General features: G+C 40.4%; 1 protein-coding gene across 3 annotated transcripts in view; it reads left to right on the top strand.

The window, feature by feature from the left end:
* Positions 1-16393, top strand: part of FSTL4 (follistatin like 4) — a 213532-nt gene that overhangs the window by 5714 nt on the left and 191425 nt on the right. For all 3 annotated transcript variants that reach the window (XM_068205733.1, XM_068205731.1, XM_068205732.1), the window contains exon 3: positions 9329-9362. In XM_068205733.1, coding sequence (XP_068061834.1) covers positions 9329-9362 — 34 coding nt within the window. The remainder of the gene's footprint in view (positions 1-9328; positions 9363-16393) is intronic.

Genomic DNA, 16393 nt, shown 5'->3' with positions numbered 1-16393 from the left:
ATTATAGTTTAAGCCAATTAAAAAAAGTGCTGCTTAGCAGGGCTCAAAAGTAATTTCAGTGGTGTTGGATGCTCTACAGCTGTGAGGTGTGTTTCAGGTGTATTTTGTCCTTGAGGTATCCAACCTCTGTTCTGTAAAAGTGAAGAACAGCAGCTCCCTTCCACACCTCCACTGTTATTTTGCTGCTGTGTAGGCTCAGGTAGTACCCTGGCACTTTGTTAAACCTGTTCTTACAGAATCTCTGATCAATTTTGCTTTTTTATTAAAAATTATTAAATATTTTGCATGCTTGTGCAATTAAATAAAGTCTCATTCTTTACTAATTCACATTAGTTTTGATTTTTTTAAGAAAGTTGCTCAGAGGAATTAAATTCATTACTCAATGTACTTTAACATAAATCATAGAATTATTATATTACTTGAAAGACACTAATTCATTTGATCTTTCTCTAAAGACCATAATGTTATTGTACCAATTACTTGATCTTGCTTGAGGTGGAAGGATCTCAGCTAAAATTGTATTTGCTCAGGTTTGCATGGAATTTAACAAGTGTGAATATTAAAATTATGAATGTACGAAGAATGCAGTTAAAATAGATTCAAGAAATGTAAGTTATAAATCAGATTTTTGAAAAAAGTATCTGTTCAGAAAACTTTTTTTCCACAAGAAATAGTGTTTATACAGTGTGGCACCAAACACCAAAATTAATCTGAAAACTCTGAGCATAGCTTTCAGGTAGGTCAGTGAAACTGAGATAATCACCTTTTGAGATAAACAGCAGTTACTTTCTCTTGCAGAAAATAGTTTATCCATAATACCTTTCTAATAATAAGTCACCTGAAATCCTTTTCTAGCATTACAGGGCTTTGTTCAATTTTGAGCTCCTTATCCATGAGAAGTTTGTTAGGTTCCAAATTTTGAGGTTTGATTAATACATAGATCCATTAACATGCATTTAAAAAATATTGAATCACAACTAGACATGCTCCTAGCACGCCACTAAAACTGCTTTAAAAATGAGTAAAATGTTAATTTACAGGTCAAATAATTTTGAAGTCTGCTTTGATGGAAAATTCCTGTGAACCTCATCAAAGCAAATATGTGGGTATGGGTCAATGACCTTCACTAATACTTGTTCTGATCTACATAGGAACAAGTTTACTGAATCAAAAACTTTGCCTAATTTATTTTCAGATTGCTAAATCAATTTCTTCATGGTATGTGGTAGAATTATTGCAGCTGTGCTTTGAATTTATTAAAGAAAATAAGACTACAAGGCTTTCTGATCAGAAACCAACCCTCTAATATAACAACGGTTTGTGTTTTTCTTGATGCGCAGCCTTTCACCCCTCAAGTTTATGGGGTGTTCCTGGGAAGAGGTTTCTTTTACTGGAATATTTTTAGTCCTGATTAGAATAGTTAATAAATATGTATATGTAGTATGAAATTCCAGTTTCACTGAAAGAGCTAAAATAGAAAACCTAATTAAAAAAAGGACAACATTAGTGTTTCACTGGAAAGCTGCAACATTCCTGGTTTGTATTAATTTTGGAGACTACTGCTGTGTTGTGTGAAATGTCTCATAGGTTGGTTCCAGGGGTTGCTGGAAAGTTCTTGAAGCTTCTGGGCATTACATATGGACTTGGGTGAAGCTTCTCAGGGTTGAACTATGATGAGACTAAATCCTTTTGAGTGGAATATATGCCAAAATATCAGGTATATAGCACTCACCGCTCTGGGGTGTTGCTTTTGGACAAGTTTTTGCCTCTGCCTTCAACAAGTCTGATTGCATGTTCAAGTTGGATGTTCTAGAGGTGACTACAGTTCATGGGCAGCTCTGTGCTGGCTCAGAAGGGCTTTGGGTGGTCCGTGATACACCAGGTGATGTGATCTGGGGTCACCTCTTCCTTCTAGAAAGGAATTCTCAAAAATGTAGCTTTCTGAGTCATTGCCGGTGGTGGTGAAGAGAGTTTCCAGTAGGAGCAGAAAAGAGGCAAACAATCTGGATCTGAAATAACCCTGGAGTTTGGGTTTGGATGAGAACTTGGCCAGGAGGTTCTGATGGAAAGCCAGCAATGCTATTCTGCTCAGTTTCTATTAGGTAATCCACACTAGTAGCTCAGGCTGATTTTTTTCTGCTTCCTGGGGTATTTTGCAAAGCATCTTATTAAATACTGAAATTTGACAGCCAGCTTCTCCCACTCCCTGCTTTCTCTGTGAGAGGCTGGTTTCCTGTGCATGCTGAAGCCATGCTGGTTTTGCCATGGTTCTTGGGGCAGACCTTGCATCTCCGTTTGTGAACCTAAAATGAGCAGAGCAGTGCTGCAGGTCTTCATCAGCCCTTCCAGGAGCAGAGCTTCTCTAACACAAGTTAGCACAGAGCTGCATTTTGGAAATTTAAATTCTGTTATGTTTTCTGGGGCACTGCTGGTGGGTAGCTTGAATAATATTGTCCTAGCTTGATAATGGGAAAGTGGAGAATAATCCTGTGTTGTGGTACATGGAAGAGTTGTTTTGTGCTGCAGTTTTAAGTATTTGGATGTCACCAAGCTCCTGAGCAGTGACAGTGAAAGCTGGCAGACATTCTGTGTTCTGTTTAGGGCTACAGAACCATAACTGCTCTGTGGTTTCTAGAAATATTTAATTGCTTTAATTTGCCTTTCATGCCATGCTATTTTTGCCACCCATCCACCTACTTAAGAAGTCTCAGGAACCCATGCACAGCCCCCCACGCTCCTGTGGGGAGAAGAGCTGTGTCCCTGGGGAAGCTGCCCTGCACAGAGCTCACAGGTGATGCTTCATGTGCTCATTTTTCAAGGCACCATAACTTTCTTCTTGCTGGCATTTGGCAGGTATTGGCTCTGTTGGCTATCCATTGTTTTTGTTCATTAATTATTACTTGAAGGAGATCATAGAGTCCTATCCCTGGAAGTGTTCAAGGCCAGGTTGGATGGGGCTCTGTGCAACCTGGTCTAGTGGAAGATGTTCCTGCCCCTGGCAGGGGGTTGGAATTGAATGGTCTTTAAGGTCCCTTTGAATTCAAACCATTCTGTGATTCTGTGGACACCTGAACTGCTCAAAATCTCCAAGTATAAATGTACAGCAAACAGGTGGATCAGACCAGCCCTTCAGTGCCCTCATGCCCAGAATAAAGCCTTTCTCTGGAGTCCACTCACAAGCCTCAATTGTGCTTGTCTAAGAGTATCAATTATTGCTGATATTTCTAATTATATTCAGATTCTTAAATGTTGCATCCCCTACTGCTGCATCTGAAGATGACAGTAGGTAATTCTGGGCAGCAAGGGATTTATAGGGATGATTTTGGGCTCCTTCCCCCAGAAAAGTCATGTTTCCTAATCTGACAGACTAGGAAGGGATTTTTTTTCTGAAGCAAGGTAAAAAATTGCAAAGGCTCTTTTTTGATAAAAGCTTTTTGCTTCTAATTCAAATACAGACACAATTTCAGAGGATGAGCTTGGAATAAACCAGGCACAGTGTATAAATTTTCAGTTGAAGATCTAAAATCCTGGTATTTATTTTAACTGTTAATAATAGTAATGTATTATCTACCATTTGAGTGTTCTTCCTGCTTTTCAGTTTGGAGAAAGGAAGAAAAGAATCAGATTTGAATTTAAATCTATACTATGCTACAGCCTGCTGCTGCTTCAAGCATTAATGAAAGTACAGGGAGACAAGACTTAAGTTTATTTTTCTATTGCTTTGGTATGTAGTGATAATTCACTGCTTGTTACCTCCATTTATGTGGTATCTCTAACAAGCAGTAATTGCTTTTTTGTGGAGCATCCTAAATCTTAACAGGTATCTTATCCCTGTGGAGATGAGAAGCTTTTGCTCTTGAGTGCTGGTTACCTGAGCATCTGCAGCTCAAGGTGCTGTGGAATGTTTTGATAATATTTTTATTAGGCATGTTGAGGTCCTTCCTCTGCATCCCCAGCCTCCCTCTCCACTTTCTTCAGTGTACTAAGAGGGCTTAATAAGTGCTGTATCTCACAGGATGCTCTTGTACTTGAGGTACTAGAAAATGTGAAATGTGGAACAAGGCAGGTGCTGTACACTTGAATAACGGCAGAAAGTTGGAAGAATTTTGGTTTACATGAGTGGTTATGGCTCAATAGTGAGTGTCAGGGATTGTCAAGATGCATCTAAAGCACAATCTGAAGACGAAACCCACTTGTTTGCAGTTTCTTACAGAACAGAAATCCTGCTTCCTTTATGTTTTTTTAAACTTCTGGTAGGATGCAGTGTGTGATAGCTCGTAATGGTCCTGCACTGCCCAGTTTCCTGGGGGCTGTCACCTTCCAGCCAAGAGAACTGGCCCCCTGCTGCTGTGTGGACCAGTTTGTGGTGTGCTGGATGTTAATGACCTTGAATTTTGGGCACTTGGATGCTGTCTCTGGGAGCAGAGGGATGTGGGCTTGTGGTGCCTGGCTCTGTGCTGATCTGTGGCACTCACTGACTGCAGGAATCAAATTTCAGGAAGTTTTTCTCATGTCACAGTTGAGCAACTGTGAAAAATCATACTGAGATGGGGAAATGCTGGTATGATTCTGAAGAAGAGAATAAGACCAGAGTAAATCATGTTGCAAAAATAAAAGGAATCAAGGCAATCTTAACTCGGTTATGATGTGACAGAGGGTTAAACTTCCTGATATTCTGTTCAGAAGCCATTCAGCCTTAAAAGACTAAATGTTGAGCTTTTTTTTTTTTTCTAATTGTAGCATATTCTCCCTTTGAAACAAAGATTGTAGCATTAGTTTTTAAAGGAAGACAGTTTTACTTGAAGTGCTTTTGACCACCAAGCAGGGGAATTCTTGGCTTTTAGATTAGAAAGTGTATATCCACAAATCTGGGGTTTCTAAAAACAGCTATCCCATGAGCTTCCCCATCACAAGGTGGAAATTTATGGAGCTATACCTGGGTTTCTCATCTGGAGTCCAGAACTAATAGTGAGTAAAATCAGAGATGCAGTCATTATCTCAATTAGCTACCGTATGGATGAGCAGATGATACTGTGTGATGTGAGACATCAGAGTTCCTCTGTATTCATACCAGACACTACAAATCTAAATTGCCAGTGTCCGTACTGATAGCAAGTTTTCTCCAAACAGTAGCATGTGATCTATTTTTTCCTCATGTCTGATCACAAAAAAAAAAAAAAAAGGGGAGAAAATTCTGATTGTCAAAGTAAGCTGTGTATTAGTCATATACTGTGCTGATACTCTAGTCCCCGTGCAGAGCGTCCCACCAGCCCTGCACTGTCATTTCACAGAATGGTTTGGGTTTGGGTCAAAACTCATCTAATTCGACCCCCCTGCTATAGGCAGGGACACCTTCCCCTATCCTAGGTTGCTCCAAGCCCCATCCAGCCTGGCCTTGAACACTTCTAGGGATAGGGCAGCCACAGCTTCTCTGGGCAACCTGTGCCAGGGCCTCCCCACCCTCACAGAGGGGAACTTATTCCTAAGTATCTGATCTAAATCTATCTTATTTGCATGACTCCTCGCTGGAAATAAGGAGGAGAAGGCTCTGAAGGGAGGAATAAAAATCCATGGCATGGTAATCTATTAATAGGATCAGCCACTTCTTTATTAATTTGCTAAATGAGTTAGGACTGTATATTTAGAAATTGTACAGCAGTTAGGCTGATCCTGAGAGCAGGTCCCTGGAGACCTGGAGTGTGCAGAGGTAACATCGGATTTATTGCGAGACCCAGCATGAGCCCAGCTGCAGGGACTGGGTTTGATTTATCTGCTTGCACTGCCTTGTCTCCCACAAAGCGTCTGGTAAGGCCAGCCATGCAGGGAACTTGTGGATCTGGAGTGTTACCTGTTCTTCTGCATCTCTTCTTCTGCTGCATTAGTTGTTTTATTGTATTTTGCTGCTGGTTGTGGGTTTTGGGGTTTTTTTAAGTTTTGGGGGATTTTTTGCCAAGTCCCCTATATTAAATTTTGGTTATAAAAAGGGATGCCTTTTTACAGAATCTAAGTCGGTATTAAAGGGCAAGAGACTGAAATCATTGCAAGGTTATCCGATGGATTATTGTGCTTGAGGGCAGTTGCTATCCCCTTGGTGTCTGCTTTGGTGATCCATGCTCAGCATCATTCCCTACTGGGATCAGAGGCCAGTAACAAACAGAAATGCACAGCCATGTGAAAGTCTCTCAGTACTGAATTCATCCCAGCAAGTGTTCAAGGCCAGGTTGAACATACCTGGTGGAAGGTATTCCTGCCTGTGGCAGGGGGTTTGGAACAAGATGATCTTTATTGTTCCTCCCAACCCAAACCATTCTGTGATTCTATACAAAACAACCCCGAAGTGGTTTTGCTGCTTGCATCCATTGCTAATGACCACTGGAAAGCCAGTTTGTGGCATGCTGGCTGCCAAGCACTGTTTTGTGTTGTGTATTTCTTCTGTGTTGTTGTGTTTTAACTATGCACAATGAAGTTCCCAATGCTCTGTGTTTGTTATGAATGAAACCTGATTTATCACTAGTGCTCTGCTCATCCATGGACCCATGATTCATCATTAATAAGGAGATATAAACTAGCTCTTATGCCTTGGCATTCCTTTTCTAAGAGCAGAAAAGGGCTTTGTGCAAACCAGTTGTTAAATGGCATCAGGTTCACACAGGTGTTGGTACAACACACTGCAGCTACAGGGGAGTGAAGCAGTGTGAAAGCAGGGACTGAACTCTATTTGATTTTGATTTTCACCCCTCCTAATCTAGGTAGAAATATTTATCATACTCTGGGGTGCTCAGTCTTTTGGAGATGCAGATTTTCTTTAGCTACATGTCTGGTGAAAGGCAATCCTGAAGCAAACATACTACATTGATTTCCACATAGTGATTAGGCACTTCAGATACACAACAGAAGGACCTTTCATTCTGTACTCAATTGACTAACATTAAAAGGTAGGAAATAGGTGCTAAAAGTGAACCTTGACAAAAAACACTGTTGTATTTCACTAATGAAAAACTATTTAAAGCGGTACATGAAGAAGCTTTTTAGAAGGAATGGAAAATCCAAAAGAGTTTTTTCCCTTCAAAGCAGATGATTTATGCTCTGATAAAATTAGATTTTTAGTTAAAGGAATTTGCAGTCATTAAATGGTGCCCATGAAATAAGTCTCATTTATAACCATCTGCTTTATGGCTTCTGCAGAAATGTATTCCTCAGGCAATGCATTCAAGAATGTTGGTGTTATTTTTATCAAAATAGTTTGGTTCTCTACTGGCAACACTATTAAAATCTTTGAAACCTCTATGTGATTTTTTAAAGTTGAGATCAGTATCATCTTCAAGAGAAGTCTACCTGGAGCTGCTACATTTTTGTACTGTACTTCAAGCCCTGCTGTTGCTGCCAGGCATTTTTCCTTTTTTTTTTTTTTGTCTACCCTCCTGAAATCTTGAGCATTCTCAGTGTCATTGGAGGTTTCTCCAGGGAAGGGATGTTTTGGGAGACACACCAAGTGCTGCTGTTTTCCCAAGAACAAGAAGTGATGGCTTGCAGCTTCACCTGGCGTTCTCCCGCTGCAGTTCCAACAAGCTTTTCTTCTGAACCCAGCATCTGGTTTTTTGGATAGTTTATATTCATCAGAGCTTACAATTATAAAGGGAACAGAATAAAAGAAGGGAAACTTTGAAGACCATCCTTTGTCTTTCATGTTGTCTGTGCAGACATGGAATTAACAAAAGGGCATTTTATAAAAGTGAGATGAGACTTGGATGTTTGTTTAATAGAGCCTTGATAGTCTATTTCCTTTTGATCAATATAATAGTTGTAATTAGTTTTAGTATTTCTAAGCTTTTTAACTGCAGAGAATTCAAACAGCTTGTTAGTGTGAGGGACTCTGGGGAACTTTAAAAGTATTCCTCCCTTTTGCATATATTGCATGTACACAGGCCTAATGATAGCAGCTGTAGCTGAGTTTTTTTTTTTCCCATGCCCCACCTCTCAAACTAATATTTTGAAAAGCTCCGAGAGGTCCCTGGAGTATAACTGCCTGCACAGCTCAGAGTTCTGCTACATAAAGAGGATAAATGCTTTGAAGTCTGTATTAATCCTGAATGCCATTTTATGTATTGCTCAAGATCACTGAGGTGGTATCCTACAGGGAATAATGACAGTATTTTTATAAGCAAATACCTTTTTTTTTATTATCCCCTTCAGCTGACTTGAAGGGTGCCAAGGAGACCATTTCTGGTATTCTGATCCTTCTCTGATGTGGTGGAAGCTTTGTTTTGAGGAAGGCAGCTTTGGTTGTGTGAAGGAAGGAGAAGCAGCATCTGCTGCCTGCACGAGTGATGACAAAGGACAGTATAAACTGTCACCGTGTTTGGGCAGGACATGGGTGATGTGAGGTGGCTCCTGGGCTGGAGGAGACCTCAGCTGTGGCTCTATCCTGCCCTGGGACTTCCCAGGAGGTTCTGGGAGGGGGCAGGAGGCAGAAAGAGGCATTTCTGTAGGCAGTCAGTGGGGACCTACAGCGTGTGGTGCCCAGAGTCTTCTCTTCTCCAGGCTGAACAACCTCACCTCTCTCTGCCTGTCTCCACAACAGGGGTACTCCAGATGGTCTTCACAATTCCACTAGTTCTAGTACTGGCTGCAAGAAGTAACTCGAACGATGGAAATTTGGACATATTTGTAATTAACCCATAAATAGTGTTACTGCGTGGAATTAAATATTTATTCCTCTGAAGTCTCAGCATTAGTATAAGCAGATAGTGTTGCCTGGAAATGCAATACCTTTTGAAGCAGTGTTGTTTTAAAGCCAGTTTCTATATTAGAGATGGCTGTGATGATTTGCAAAATAAATTATGCAAAAAAATTATATGCAAAAATTATCATGTAGGTGTGCATGGATTGAAATGAGCACTTAGCTTTCAGCATGAGTAGTCCAGTGGCTTTGAAATTATTCAGATATTTGAAGAAGTCTCTGCTAAAAATATCTGAAATGGCTCCTCCTTCTTCAACCCAGATCTTTGGTGTAGTAATAATAAACCTCCTAACCGCTCCCTTTTAACATAAATAGAGGGGGAAAATCCATTTTCAAGACAAATGCTGTGCTTTACAATGTAATTTATCACACAGTGATGAGTCATTTTAGGTGTTATATTTATCCATTAAATATCTGTGGACAAACTGAAATGTGTGCTTGTATTTGCTCCTCAGTTATTGTATTGAGCTTCATAGATGCTTCCCTGGGTCAGTGACTAATCTTTTAAGGGGGGGTTGTTCATCCTGCCTTGGAAAAATTCTTGCATTTAATAAAAAACACCACAAAAAATTTTCTTTTTCCTTATAGGACTCCAGAAGGTTTGAAGTTACAAGAAGAAAAGGTAGGAAGACTGGTTTTCTTTCAGTGTGTGTGTTGGTGTTAAGTATTCTTGCAGTAACTTTTTAAAACAAGTATGAGTTCACACACTTGAAAGGTTGTGCTGCTGTGCGTTTTCCAACAGTCTGTGCCTGGTGCTTGTCTGACAGTTCTTAGTGTTGCAAATTGTCGAATTCTTTTTTCCAATGCAAAGCTGCTCTTTTAGCACAGAATTGCATGATGGTATTGGGTGTGCATGTCAAAGTTTGGGTGCTGGCACAACTAATATATGTAAAATTTAAAGCATTTAAATGGCTTTAAGCTGAAGGAAGATAATTTTGATCAGATATTAGGAACCAGTTCCTCCCTGTGAGGGTGGTGGGACCCTGGCACAGGTTGCCCAGAGAAGCTGTGGCTGCCCCATCCCTGGAAGTGTCCAAAGCCAGGTTGGATGGGGCTTGGAGCACCCTGGGATAGTGGAAGGCATGGCAGGGCATTGGAACGGGATGAATTTAAAGATCTTTACCAACCCAAAACATTTTGTGATAAACTCAAAACCTGGAGAACTTCAGGGAGAAAGAAGTGCAGACAAGGCTTTCCATGCCTTGGCACACCACAGCTCCACCCAAAGGGGCATTGGTGCTCTGAGCTCAGCTCCTGGGGACTCTGCTGCCTCAGAAACTAACTGGCTTCTGCCAGGAGTGGCTCTTTGATGGCTCCTGGCAGCTGGGGGAGAATTGGCCATCAAAGAGCTCATTCTGGTTATCATTAATTTTGATTTTGTTCAGCAGATGTTTTCTGGATCAGGCAGTTGCTTTCCTCGTCTGTCTTGGTAGAATGTGAAGCAGGTGGCACTCTCCTGTTCAATGGATTAATGCATTCCCTGTTCCCTTCCAGCAGCTTCTTGAATTGTTTCAGGCATCCCATATGTTGGGAAGAGGTTGTAACTACCAAGGTTTTACTGCATAAGCAAAGAAGGTCAGGTCCAAGGGTAACTTGTCATTTGGGCAAATAATCTCCTTTTTTTTGTGTTTTTGTGGGTTTTTTTCTTCTGTGAGGCTGAGGCAGCAGAGGCTTGAATTCATTAAAAATACAGCTATTGCTAAAGATGATTACTTAATTTAGATGTCTGGTGCATGTGTGTATTTGATCAAACTTCTGCCACTCTTCATGAAGAAATCCAGTTGTGTTGAACCCTCAGTCTCAAACTGAGGAGGGCTCTTGGGTGGGTCGAGGCTGCTTTGGGATGCAGGAAAGCCTCTTGGTGTTGTGGGTGTGGGTTCATTTCAGTCATGCTCTGGCTATAGTTTGTGGTGCAGTTCATTATAGGCACAGAGACTGAATCCAGTCTTGTGGATGTAGCTCTAGTCCTTTTTCAGATATGAGTTCTATTTCCAAAACTTTCTTCACAGTGAAAGTAATCAACACACATGAGAGCTTAAAGATAGCAATTCTTGAAATTTGATTGAGTTTACAGATCGTGTGCTTGGAGAATGTTACTTCAGAGCAATAACTGAATTTGGAGGTCAGTGCCTGAAGACACCATATTTCCAGGCTAAGTGAGGCTGATTTCTCATTGCTTTCAGAGGATGGGGAAGACTTAACTTTTATTTGTGGAGTAAAACCATAATATTTTTTCAGAAGTGAATTCAATGTAATGGACTTCTGTTAGAAGCTTCTTAGATCCATGGCAGGAGTGAAGGGGATGGCAACTGAGGGAATTAAGATGTATAGATAAATTTGGCTTATGCCCAGCAAGGCAATATGTGGATTGTCAAGTCTGTCTGAAGAACTGCAAACTCCTCAGAAGTCAAGAAAATGCTAACATGGTAAATGCCTCTTGATAACAAAAGCCTGTGGATTTGCAGAGCTACCTGGGGATTTTCAGCAATGTTTAAGTATCTTCCTCTCTGGAGTTATTCCTCAATAGTGCCTATAAAATAATTCAACTAAAGTCTCCTTCAGAAACCTGTTCAGTATTAAAATGTGCCCAGAGCAGATATCATTTGGTGTCAGGAAAAAAATAACAGGAGGGTCAGAATGTTTATTATGCACACAAAAGGATTTCTTCTAGATCTTGTGATATGGTATGAGGTGATTTTGATGAGGCCTTTTCCCCCCTAAAATGGTAATTTTTGCAGATAATGGTTTTTAACTGAGGAAATGAGATGTTTGGAAGAGATTGGGTGTTGGGGGTTTATCCCTGTTCTGTTCCCTTGGTAGAAATTTTGGCTTTCTCTTAAAAAACTGAAAAAGTAAAAAATATCTAATAGAAACACCTACAAATGTGAGAGCTCAGCAGACTTACTCTGTATCTGCTTTTATTATCCCAGGCTTATGGATGATCCCAGATGATTAAAAAAAAGAGTTTTTGGTGAAAGGAGGGGCAATCCTGGTTTAGACTTTTCAGAATTTTTCTTTATTTTGGGATGAAAGGTTTGAATCCTTTAGATTTAAAGCAGACATTTTCCTTTCAGAGGGAACAAAGCCTTGATTGTTGCTGAGCATGAAAACCCTCTTTTCTTTTTTAGTTGTGGGTGAGTGTAGTTAAACTGTGAGGTTTTGGTTTCCAAAGTGTCAGGATTACATATGCTGGAAAAATTTTGAACCTGCTCCAAAGCCCATTACAGTCAATGAATGGTTTTCCTTTGACTTTCGTGGCACGAGATCAGCAGTAATTACATGATCTTTTAATTGCTGTGGTATGGAGGAGAGATACTTCCCTGACTGCAGCTGGCAACCACCTCTCAGTGATGTTTGGAGACTTGTTTTCTTCTCAACTGAAATGGAAATGGCTGCAGAACTGTTTTGTTCCTGGGATGCCTAACTGCTGTGCAAATATTATGATTGGTTAAAGAAATATGGATATTGATCTAGTACTGGTATCCAACTGTGACGGACAAAAATTCTCTAACAGTTTGAAGTTAGGAAGTGTATGTTTATTGTGATGCTGGGCAGCGTGCGGGATAGCTCCCAAATACACACTGCACCTTTCAGGTGATTACAGAGTCCTTTTATCCATATAAGTATTGAATACCCAAAATGCATATTCATAATTTTGGTACGTCCCATCCTCGCTTCGTATGCTAATCTTTTCAAAAGCTATTAAGCATGCGTAGTTTGTTCTTTGAAATGGGTCGGTGGTCCCTTTCATGGGGAGGGGTCCCAAAATGAGGAAGTAAATGAAGTCTTCCTCATTCTGACCTTTCTATCTTTTCAATGCAAATATGACAAACGAACCTTGGTAGAACTCCCATTCCCTGTTTTCAATTGGTTTCAGAACAGAGGTGCCCACAATTGTCTTATGTTCCTAAAAGCTATTTGTCAGTTTCTATATTCTTCATTATAAACCCAGCTAACTAAACATTGTGTTGACAAGCAATCAATTATTAGTTAACTACTAACCCTCAACTTCATCAAGGCCTACTCATTTATTTTAATTAACTCTAGTAAGGCTTATCTCTAACTAAAATCTTAGCTCCTCTAAAATCTCTAAATTCCTTAAAGTTTGTTTCAATTACCTTTTTGACTAAAAATAATTTTTTAATCAAAAAAGCCCTCAATTTGGGATTTGATAAGAAGATGCAGGAATATTTTTCTAAATTCACTTGAAATTTGGCTCTGAGTTGGTCACACTTTTTGACCCACTGCGGTATGTATCCGTATTATGCCCATGCAATGGTAACCAGAATATGGGGTAGGGTGCCAGGTTTTGTGTTGTGCTTTGAAAACAAATGAACAAACTCCAAATCAGCCAAAAAACCTCTAAATACAAGCTCAAGAAACCCCAGCATGTGATAAACAAGGGCAGGATTTGAATACCGTCCTTCTATATTGCTCTGTTGAACTAAAATCACAGGGCAAGTTTGGGCACGTTGATATTTTTTCACTATCTGAATCTTTTATCTTTTCTCTTTTTTGTGTTAATTTTTCATAATTTTTCCTGCCCTTAGTGCAGAGGAAAGAGGAATGGAGCCAAAAGGGGAGTAACCTGCACACTCCTTGTTGCTGTCTAGGGCAGTGTAATACTGCAGGAGAGCAGATGGGGAAGAGCAAAACAGGAGCTGGGAGCAGGGAATAGCGGCAGTTTGTGCAGATCATGCGGACACAGCGGGCATCTAGTGAAAAGGACAAAGAGAATAGTGAAAAGGATGAAGTGTCAGAATGGTTGGGGTTGGAAGGGACCTCAAAGCCCATCCTATTCCACCCCTGCCACGGGCAGGGACACCTTCTGCTATCCCAGGCTGCTCTAAGCCCCATCCAGCCTGGCCTTGAACACTTCCAGGGATGGGGCAGCCACAGCTTCTCTGGGCAACCTGTGCCAGTGTCTCACCACCCTCACAGGGGAGAATTTCTTCCTAAAATCTACATAGTCTGAGGAGAAGTGTCTGTGCAGGAAACTCTGAGACTGAAGGGTGTGTGTTAGCTTGCAAGAAACAGGACCAAGCTTGTAGAGAGCACCTGCAGGCATTAGGCTGGACAGTGGCAGGGTTTAATTTTAAAGATTGGTGACTTTTCCCTGTGTAATGAGTGTGCATGAATTCCTAATACACCTGTTGCTGTGAATTGCACTGTACAACTTACATATGTAAAAGCCACATACATTTTTGTCTATCAAAATCCCCATGTCTGGCAGAAGAGAGCCTCCAGTGGTTTCCCCAATTATTTTAATGGCAAGGACACAGGAACTAATTCTGCAACTTCTGGAGCTAACAAATGTTCGCATTTCAGTTGGCACTGTGGGGCTGAAGGATGCTGAGTACTAGAACAAATTGTCTGCTGAGTACAACTATGCCCAAGCATATGTATAGTCACATTAAGCATAAAGAGCCAGGTCTTCAGTAGATAGAATTAAGCAAACCTCTGCTGAATTAATGAACTACCTTTGCTTTTTACCAGCTGAGAATCTTACCCAAGCACTTAAAACTTTTAATTTGTTTTTATGTTGTTCACAATCATTCGTTCAATAAATTAGTGTCAAAAGATGCTTTTGAAACCATTCAGCCAAGAAATGTTCAAGCAAATTGCTTCTGCTCTGACCATATAATCTTATTAAATGAGATGCAACTCTAGATTTATTCAGACAGATGACATCACACTGCCATAAAGATACAAACTTTAAATATCTGGTTTGAATTAAAACTTTGAATTGACACTTCTCTGAAGTTTTCACAAGCTCTGTGTTGTGGATGTCCTATTTGTATATATTTATTACAGATGCACAATCCTCATTGTCACACTGTGATTACTAATCACAATGTGGAGCAATAGAATGTAGTACACCCTGAGCCTTCTCAAGTCACCAGAGTTTTATTGAAAAATCTCTGCATCAATTAGCAGTCGTAGAGGAGCCAGCCAACAGCTTAAGAAATATTTCATTATTCTCCACTTGAAATCAATTTTTACATCCTGCGTGAAAAACTGACTCATAGTTATAAAACAGTAATGCCCTTCAGAAATTCTATTTACTTCGTCCTTTCTTTTCACCCACTTCAAATGTTTGCCTCTCCATGGAAGATGACAGGTGCTCCAAAATTGGCAGGAATGATAAGTTGCTCTCCTGAAATCCTTCAGGAGCACAAAGTGGTCAGCTGTAATTACTTTTGTAGTAAATCACCTATTAATTTCCCATTAGGTTGTTTTTTTCCTATTACTGGAATCCAAAAAAAAAAATCTGTGTTTTTTCCTTATGGCTTGGTCAAAACCCACCAAAAATCAGTAGCTGTGCCTATGCTGCTCTTTAGAAGAAACTGTACCCCCAGGGTCTTGGTTGTCTGGCTATCCCAGTTACATCTAGATGATGTGATATGAAAGTAAATATTTGTATGTATATGCTCTGCACACTGAAACACACTCGCTGTATTTCAGGACATTCCTTCAAAGTCTGAAGGACAGCTTTTACATTAAAAATACCTGTTTTGTTGAATCACAAGATGGAATATTTTCCACAATTGTTATACTAGTTTTAAAAATTACTCAGTCTTTACTTCAAACAAAGTTTTTTGTCTCTGCCCATCTCAGCTGCTTTATTTTCGTATAAAGTTTTATTATCTCTGGCTTTGCCATTCTGACTGACAACATATGTTTTGAAATCTGTTACTCGGGGAAGGATATTTGGGTCAAGATATTAATCTGATGTTTAGTGCTTGTGTTTCCAAGGCCATGAAACCACAGTTTCTCAGATTTTTTGTACTTCATCCCAATTGAACAGCCTAGCCCTAGTCGGGAAGGAGCAAAGTTTTTTGCTCCCACACACCTATGAGCAGTGGTGTTTAATTATAACTTGGCATATTTTGTGCTCTAAAGTGGCAGGAATTAAATGGGGAGTAAAACCATGTGGAGGGGGAAGAACCTCAAATAATCAACACATTAGCTAGTGCTGGGCACAGCAGTAAATTAAACAGGAGTGTGAATGCTCCTGGGCAGTCTTACTATTGCTGTTCGTATTGCACATGTGTCTGGGAGGAGTTGCAGAGAATTGCAGCTTAGCCGGGGAGTTTCTGAGCAGCTCCTGAACCAAACAGGGCTGGTCCTGATGGTCACATTAGGCTGACAAATGACTGTTCACAGAGGTGGAATACTTCTGAAAATGTGAATGCAGCTGTAGCTTAGCCCGGCTTTGCCATAAGAATAGCAAACCCCTTGCATGCCCAGCTCCCTGACTGGTGGAAACAGAGTGGTTTTGCAGACTTAAGGTTCCTGTAAATGGATCTATCAGTTTCTGTAGTTGAGTACTTTGGGGCAGAAGGAAGAATGAACTGTCTTCATGGCAGAATGGGCATGACTGTTTAGTAAGTAAATGTAATAGTGTGGCTTTGCTAGAGCAGCAGATTGATGGACCTGAAGGAGCTGAAGTGAAAACTTCTTGAGTGGCAGGAGATCAGGAAACTGTTTCCCAGCAGCAGGTCGGATCAAGGAGATTGTGGATAAGCTTAGGAAGTGGACAGCTTCAGTTCCCAGTGTGGGAAGCGGGAGAAGATGGAGATGAGCCAGAGATCTATGAGACCTTGTGAGGATTTACAGGGAGATACGGTATTCCATACCGCTATACATCAT

This window comes from Anomalospiza imberbis, chromosome 15, assembly GCF_031753505.1.
Source record: "Anomalospiza imberbis isolate Cuckoo-Finch-1a 21T00152 chromosome 15, ASM3175350v1, whole genome shotgun sequence".
In the NCBI taxonomy this organism is placed as follows: domain Eukaryota; kingdom Metazoa; phylum Chordata; class Aves; order Passeriformes; family Viduidae; genus Anomalospiza; species Anomalospiza imberbis.
This window is presented reverse-complemented; position numbering and strand designations above follow the sequence as displayed.